An 8,804-nucleotide genomic window follows, 5' to 3' on the forward strand; every position below is an offset into this window, starting at 1 on the left:
GTTTGTTTGTGCGCAAGAGCCGGCTGTTGAATGTTTGGACTGTTTATGGTTGTGAATCCGACGGGAGTTTTGCAAAAAAGATAAGTTGGAATTGTGACAGCGAAAAGTGCCTGATAAGCGCTTATAAGTCAACAATTGCGAGGAGGACCCATAGAGAGTCTGGGAGCGAATATAAAAGCGAAAATGAAATTGATACCATTCTCGAAAATGGGGACCACCGGGGCATGAAAGGAAGAGGATTTATATTACATGAACTGAGCGTATTAACAACAACCCGAAGGAGGATCTAACAAGCCGGAAGGAGAAGACACAGAGGAAGCTCCTCCACGTCAGCGATAGTAAAAGTACCCAGCACGCAAAGAAGCGGTTCTGAATGTGCACAGAAGAGATCCTTTTTATTAACAGAATCTCAAAGGAACATTACTAACATACTAACAGAGAATACATGTAACAGGACTAAGAAAAGAAGTTTGGCAACACACAGAAGAAGCCCAAGAAGATTAATTGGACATTACTAACAGTTTAATTTACCAGTTTATATATCACTCAGCTTTCTCTTTCTCCCACTGTCTACCCCTTCCTTTTTTTTCTTTTAAGCGAAATACCTCCCCTTTTTAGGGGAGCCAATAAAACCTTTATTAAAAAAAAAAAAACGTCTTCAAAACGGGTTAAAAAGGGTAATGTGAAATTCCTCAATGATCAGTCTCTGAGTAATTCTGACTTTCCTGAACTTTGGACTTCTGTTCATGTGTTGAAGGAACAGCCCTAATGTTCTGAGCAGCCAGGACTATTTTAGGAAAAAAGGTACAGGAAAGGGAAACATGCCCTGTGCTGGGAAACTCCTGAACAACTGTGGCCCTATTGGTTGGTGGTGCATGGATTTATTGTTTGCTTAGTGTAATGGCATGGCACAGTGCTCCTCACAACCTATTCCACATTGAAACAGAAATATTTAAAGCCTTGTCTTCATTTTGATGAGCAGCCTGATCCTGGCCACTTGCTTTAGCTTGCGCGACAGGGCAGCGCTGCTCCATTTGGCTTCATGAACCCCTCAGCATCCTACCACACAGAATTGCTGTAGTTCTTCGCACCAGTCTTAGAGCAAGGCCAGCCTATGTCAGAACCCACAGCCAGCAACGTAGTACTCACTTTCCAGAAAAGGTAATACTTTATTGAAGAGCTATAGATGCATTAACATAAGCACTGTTAAGAATGGCAGTTGCCCCTTGGGCATAATAGGATATAGGGTATTCGTATGCACCCTCCCACTGCGCTGGCCAATTAGACACCCTCCCGCGTGTGGGATAAAACTTGCAAACCGTTGCTAGCTGAAGCTGGGAACTCGCACTCTCCCACGGCTCCCTGGGAAAGGCAGACACCACAACTCCCACCTGCACATCTGTTCAGATAAGCGTTTCAGCGCAAAGCACAGAAAGGAATGCAAGAGCAATTACACTGACACTGCCTGACCATCCCAACCCCCAGGGCAGCATAGCTGACATACTGCCCTCTCAAAAATCACCTTCTCTCGCCCATTCCGGGAGGTCTTCCGGTCATTCCGGGAGGACTCCCGGTTTGTCCGGGAAGTCACGATGGAACTGTCGCAACAGTCGAGGGGCCCAAATATCCCATTTGGGTGGGCCAGAACGGGTTCCGAAGTGAACAAGGCTTTGAGACGTTCGAAAGCCTCCTGACATTCTTTATTCCATGCCAGCGCTGAGCCCGGCTTTGAAGCCTCTGGGGTCTTCCCCTTAGTTTTCAATAAATCCATCAGGGGTAAGCTGATCTGGGCAAAATTAGCTAAAACGTTTCTGTAAAAGTTCACAAATCCTACAAAGGATTGGAGCTGGCATCGGGTGCGGGGTACCCCCCACCCCAGTACATCTCACACCTTTCCCGGATCCATCTCCAGACCCCTATCCGAGATTCGATATCCCAAAAAGTCAATGTGTGTCTTATGAAACTCGCATTTAGACAGTTTTGCAAACATTTTGTGCTTGTGCAACGTGGTTAACACCTCTCTCACCAATTTCACGTGGGGGGGGAGGTCAGAGGAGTACAGCAAGATGTCATCTAGGTAAACAAGGGCCCCCTTGAACAAATGCTTGTGCAACACCTCATTGATCAAATTCATGAAGACCCCCGGGGCCCCCTGAGGTCAAAACGGCATCACCCAATATTCAAATTGCCCAAGAGGGGTATTGAACGCCGTCTTATGTTCGTCCCCCTCTCTGATGCACACACGAAAGTACGCATCCCGAAGATCCAGCTTAGAAAAAATTATCCCTTTGGCTGCTTCCGCTAATAAGTCTTTGATCAATGGCATGGGGTAGGCATTCGTTGACGACACTGCATTTAAGCCCCAGTAATCCGTGCAAAGTCTCAGCCCCCCATCTTTTTTCTTCCGGAACAATACCGGGGCTGCAAATGGGGACGAGGCCGGTCTGATGAAACCACGGGCCAGATTCTTGACTATGAACTTGCGCAGTTCATCCTTCTCCACTGGCCAGGCATTATTTCAATGCTACAGTCTGAATGTCTATGAGGGGGGAGCTCATCGGCTTCTTCCTCCTCAAACACCCTGTACCGTGTGCTGTTGGTAGCTCTGCTTTTACCATCTCCCATCCTCAAGCCCCCTGTGCCATGGGACACTGAACAAAGCTGGGAAAGGGCAGAGCTGAGTAGGGCTTGACCAGCAGAATAGTATGGAACAAAAATCCAGGAGGCAAAATTTGGCTCTGCAGGACCTGGAAGAGTTCCAAGGGAAGGAGAAGAAGCTTGCTTCGGCAATGGCCGGAGCCCTAGTGAGTACGTAAGGATGTACAGGGTTGTGTACATACTCTCAAGCTGTCAGTCCACTGCAGAAGCTCACTCAGGATCAGGCTGCTGTGGTGGTGACCGATTCCCCCCCCCCTTATTTGAAGAGACGCCGAATCTGGAGAGAAGGGATTAACACTGCCAGTCGCAAAACCATGTCCCGCCTTGTCAGGACTGGGTCATAAACAAATTGATTGGCTTGCCTTTGAGTCAGTCATAAAGCTGCTCCTGCCCCTTCCTGGCTGATCTTTCATGAACTGGGAATTAGAAATCTCAAGTGGTTGGTGAGGCAGCAGAGCTATATTTATTGTTTCCTTGCCTGAGGACTTCTGGTGCTCCACCTTGAAGGGCAAGACGCTGTAGAAAATATTTCCTCTTTCACAGTTCTGGCAACGGCTCTCATACTTATTGCATGTTGCAGAAGAACTTTAATAAAGGCCCAGGAGGAAAGTAAGGCCATCTTTTTGGCTGGAGAAGCCATCTTTGAATCCAGTCAAGTGTAAAGTGGAAAGCCTGGCCATTTTCAAACACAGAAAGACTAGGGATGCCAGCCTCTGGGTGGGACCTGGGGATCCCCCGGAATTACAGCTCATCTCCAGACTACAGAGATCAGTTCCCCTGGAGAAAATGGATGCTATGGACGGTGGACTCTATGGCATCGTAGGTCCCTGTCCTCCTCAGGCTCCATCCCTAAATCTCTAGGAGTTTCCCTTTGTGGATCTGGCTATCCTATGCCCCCCGACCCCCGCTGGTGGCCAGGGGGCACCTGGCAACCCTAAGAAAGACCCACAATATTTTTCACAGTCATAGATCCAGAGGAGTTAGCCGTATTAGTCTGTTGCTGCAAAATAGTAAAAAAGCTCAGTAGCACCTTAACAAACTTTATTGTAGCAAAAGCTTTGGAGAAACACAGCTCTCTTCGTCAGATGCATTTGATATTTTTCATGAAGCAGAAGTGTTAACAAGTTGCACAAAGATCTCAGAGAAGCTCTTCCTGTCATCTCCGCTTCTGTCCATGAGTCATTTTGTTTCCTGAGCAAAACTACTGTTAGTATTCTTGGTAAAATATATACCATGGTCAGTGGTAGAAATGACTGTGTTACAGCCCCTTGGGAAAAAAACTTTGAGTCTGAGTGACACAGGTTGGTGTAATTCATTGCTTTTTGTCAAAATATCACATTGCGTTTGATCAACAAAGTGGGCCAGATATATATGGAAAGATTTATTGGACATTTAAAAAGTGGTTTGGGGAAATTTTGAGGTTAGCCATTAGAGAATGTTTTACAGCCTCCAGAGCTGTTAAATCAAAGAAAGTGGTTGCTGAATGAAGTTGTGTAATTGCTCTCCCCAGAGATTTGTCAAGGCTTAAGAGCAGATGCATGTCATCTATCCAGGAAAGTTTGAGGAGGAGGAAATCAGTCATGCCCTAAAGCAGGAAGAGGAGATTAAATTATTTACTATCAGCGTATTCCTGTTAAAATAATTTTGGTAAATGCTTTCAGTCTCTTTCACTCTGTTGCACTAGAGCGCAGGAGGAGCGGGGTCCCATTCCATTTCTTTCCATTGTCCTTTGCAAACTGAAATAAAACAAGGCATATCTGAAAGACAGGGAGAATGAAGTATGGATTGATGTGACCTTTATTGTTTTAACAGCATCTTTCAGCACAATTACAGCGTTACAGGGCTGCAGAGAACAGAGTTGGAGTATAAAACAACATAAATAAACAGAAGAGGAACTGTGGAGGTCAGCAGAGAACTGTTGGAATCAGGCAGCAAAGGGTGGATGAAGGGTCCTGACTGGCCAAAGCCTTTATGATTCAGCCACCATGGCTGTGAATTCTGGAGGAGAGAGAAGAGTGAGGAGGAAGGTCAGTTGGGAGACAGACAGCAAGTGCCCCACTGGAGGCCATGAGAACAGGATCGTTCTCTCTGTTCATTTAACTTCATTTCTCATCCACTTTTCTCACTGACACTCAAGGCAGATTACAAAATTTTAAAATAATGTAATAAAGTAAGAGGTTGCCAGTGTTTTATGAGTTTCTCTGTGACTCTGGATGCTGTTAACAGGTCTCTGATTTCACTGATGTTAATTGCCCAATAAGGGAGTGAATGCCTTAAATACCTGTTTACAGAAAAAGGCACTTCTTGTGACGTGTGCAGTTTGGTATACAGAGGGTCAGAAAATCAGCAGAAATTACCCCTCTCTATACACCTACTAAAGGTGTCAGTTTGGTGTAGGAGCCAGAGTGTTGGTTTTGACTGGCAAGACTTGGATTCAAATCCATGATCAACCATAGTGCTCCCAAGGTGAACACTGGCCAGCCTCTGTCTCTTAGCCTAGCCTACATTATTTATTTAAAACATTTTTATGCCACCTTTGCACCCAACAACTTCAAAGTAGATAAAGTCTGGGGAAGATACATGATGTTAAATGTGCATCCCCCAATCCTAATTCTCTGGTATCCCCACCAATCAAACAGTGGATTCTATGTAGAGTTATTCTAGTATATTGCATTCCCTAATATCCTGGATGGGATAAGTGGTTGAAATTAGGATCATGGCATGTAATGCCAGGAGGTGTGCACCCTGTAGTCTGGATTCCCCCTTTCTCCCTTAAAAAAACAAACTCTCTTCCATACAAAGCAAGAAACAGTTGGAGAGGTAAAACTATGCTCCTGCATTGTATTCCTCAGCTCAGGCTAAGGGCTAGAGAAGCCCCTTCCTATCCAGCTTGCCCTAAACCCCAGTAGCCAGCACCAGAGTGCAGGAGCATCATGCTATTGCACTATGGCAGAGGAATTTCCTAACTGATTGGCCTTCCCTTCCCTGATTCCTTGTAGAGACCCCTCTTGCACCTGAGCCCTTAGTTCTCTGGATATTCCCCATTACTCTGATAATCTAGAGCATGGGCATCATGGTGCCTGCTGACATCTTTCCTGGCACCTGCCAAGCATCTTTAAAAAGTGGGTGAGGCCAGATGGGGGCTTCTGCCCAGAAGGGCATCTGATTGGCCACTGGAGATCTGATGGGCTGTGCAGACTAAAATAACATTGTTTTGATGGCAGCTGCCACCACAGTTGTCATCTCTCCCAAGCTTTCCCCCTGGTGTATTGGGGGGGGGGGGCTTCCTCTGTGTGTCTGTGGCTCAGCCATCTCTCCTAGCCATTTTGTGGTTGTGCTCACTATCCTGCGTCAGAACTTTGAAGTTCCCCCACAGTCTCTAGGATGACGTGCATTCACTTGTTTGATATTTGTTTTCAGAGGCTGCTCTGTTTCTTTCTGGTGCACATGTCTTACACGGAGTTAAACCACTGGTCTATCAGTACTGACTACTTTATTGTCATTATTATCTACTTGGACAGGCAGCAGCTTCCAGGGTCTCAGGCAGGCCCGGTGGCCACTTTCTACCCAGAAGCCTTATGGAGGTGTGACCCCTCCTGTGAAGGACCAATAGCTCCTCCCAAGTAATTTTTGCTTCTTTACTCCCCTTCCCCACCCCCAGCATGGAGCTTCCCAACAGCTGATTGTCGGACAGCTAGCTGATGCACCTTATTAGAGCCGCACACCAGCCAGCGGATCAGTGGCAGCTGGCCTTTTAAGAATCAAGACACCCACTGACATCTGGCCCTTTGACAGTCAGCTGTCTGTGGGTGTCTGACTCTTAAAGGGCTAGCTGCCATTGATTCGCTGGCTGGTGTGTGGCTCTAATAAGGTGCATCAGTCAATCCACTGGGCCTGGTGGATGCCAGGCTTGAACCTGTGGGGGGCTGAGAAGGAGGGGGCATGGTGTTGTTTCCTCCACCACCACCTTGACAGGAGTGACAACTCTGTGCTTGTTCATGGTGCTGGTTGTTTAAATCTGCTTTCCTGGAACCAAGCTTGAACTCCGCAACCTGGCACCTACCATCAACACCGATTTTGCCATCTCCATCTTTATCTCCAGCAGCCAAAAGTAACTTGGTTTCTTTATCAGACAAGTCCCTGCCTTCAGGAAGAAAGCCCTTCAATATAAACCTACAGAAGAGAAGAAAGAAGGGAAAGTAGGAGACTTATCCAGGAGAACTCATAATGAATTATACAGTTTTATTTATTTATTTATTGTATGTTTATATTTAGAGAGTGCTTTTTCATCAAAAACAAGAGAATGAAAGCATCACAAAACAGCCTGGAAAAGCATTGCATATTAAAATTAGGCATGCTCAAGCCCCTGCTGGTATGGCTGATACCAAGCTCAGCAGGATATCAGAATAATTTGATGAGATATTTAGATAATGGCTGAATGAATTTGGGTGCATTTGTTTACATGATTACACTGTTTTCTTGCACAATTACAATGCTTTTTCCTAGAAGCCTCCCCTTCCACTAATGTGATGCCACTGCCAGTGTTAAAAGGCACATAGTTAAAGGGGGGGGGATCAGTTTTGAGATTTTTGAATTGAGACTTACTACTAGAGTCTCTATGTGCCTTTATCATCTGCCCATGAACCCAGCTAATCTTGCAACCATTTCTTGAACAGTTGCCACTGACTGTGCAGGAGCAAAAAGGCAATAAAATTTAGTTGATATTAGTCATGGCAGTAGAACCTGGAACATCTCTCCTGCTGATCTCAAAAGTTTAAACAGGAGAAGTTGCACCCAGAAATATCTCAGAGCCAAGTCATATAGGCCTTGAATTTAACCTGGAAATAAACTGGCAACTGGAACTGCTTATACAGGATGCGTATCATTCACTTTAGGTAATTAGCAATCCCATGTAAAACGCTAGTATAGTGGCCAAGTTAAGAGGTTTTTATGATAGCTGCCAGACTCGTAGTAACCAAGAAAAGGCACAGCTGGCTGGCAGATCAACTGGAGTGAACTGAGCAGTTAAAATGGCCCAACCACAAGTTGGGCTGAATGGTCCCTGTGGTGCTACAAGCCAGCACTACAGGGTTCCGCTCTGTTCAGATTTGGCCAGAGGTACCAACGATGGGCACTGGCTCACCCATTGTCTCTTCCTTCACTTCCATTGGCACTGTCAGCCAGGTCTGAGCAGAGTGTCACCTGCAGTGCCAGCAGAGCTACTGAAGCTTGGTTCTGCTTGCTCCAGGATGCCAGCAGCCTGCCAGGGCAGTGGCCTACCAAGAACTTTCCCTGTAAGTCAAATGGCCAGTCTATCCCTGAGATCAACCACAGTGGATGGAATGTCTTCTGGGCCACAGCTGCCATCTGAGTATCGAAAAGCTGGGCTGCATGCAGGAACATTCCAGAGCTGCAAATGTTCTCTTTGAGGAGGAGTGTGACCCCCCTCCCCCCAGTAAAAGCCAGCATTCTCTCTACAGAACGACCCATTTCCTTCTCGTCTTGTAATGTATTCAGCCTGACATGCCCGGACTTGCCCGGGCTGGCCAGGCACAACTCTTCAATAGCTTCATGTCCAAAGACAATGGGTCCGTAGGATCCTAGCCGGCCCAATCAAAGGGCCAGCTTCTCAGCCGGGAGACCAATGGTCGCCCGGTTACTGTAAATAGCCTATCGGGAGTAGGAGGTGTGTTTAGGTGTACTTGGTGGCGGGTTTTCTGAACGTATATAAACCAGCCTGCGAGCTGGTCCCTTGTCTTTGTCCTGAACTAAATAAAGGTATGCTCAGCTGAAATCACTCTCCGTCTGCATACTTTTCACTGGCGACGAAGATGGGATCCACGACCCCATGAACAAAGACCCGGACGCCAAACCGAGCCCCGCACCGAGCACCGACGCCGAGACCTCCGGGGACTGCGCCGCTTCGCATCCCAGCTCTCCGGCAACCGCTCATCGCGCAGCCCCCGGAAAAAAAACAATGGCGACCGCGACCGCAACAGAAAGCCTGCCCGCTTTCGATCTCTCCCAGCCCTCGCTGTGGGACACCTGGCTGGACACGCTGGAGAGCCGCTTCACCATCCACAAGGTGGTGGATGATGCGATGAAGAAGGCTTACCTGCTGAGCCACTGCGGAATCCAGACCCATC

The 8,804-nt window shown here is 47.0% G+C and overlaps 1 protein-coding gene across 1 annotated transcript in view; it reads right to left on the bottom strand.

The window, feature by feature from the left end:
- Positions 1-3,947: 3,947 nt before the first annotated feature.
- Positions 3,948-8,804, bottom strand: part of PVALB (parvalbumin) — a 28,063-nt gene continuing 23,206 nt past the window's right edge. Inside the window, exons 4-5 of the mRNA XM_015426479.1 lie at positions 6,722-6,831; positions 3,948-4,656 (exon numbers count right to left, since the gene is read on the bottom strand). Of these exons, the coding sequence (XP_015281965.1) occupies positions 4,628-4,656; positions 6,722-6,831 (139 nt within the window). The 3' untranslated portion in view covers positions 3,948-4,627. The remainder of the gene's footprint in view (positions 4,657-6,721; positions 6,832-8,804) is intronic.

This window comes from Gekko japonicus, unplaced genomic scaffold, assembly GCF_001447785.1.
Source record: "Gekko japonicus isolate JY-2015 unplaced genomic scaffold, Gekko_japonicus_V1.1 scaffold1105, whole genome shotgun sequence".
Lineage (NCBI taxonomy): Eukaryota > Metazoa > Chordata > Lepidosauria > Squamata > Gekkonidae > Gekko > Gekko japonicus.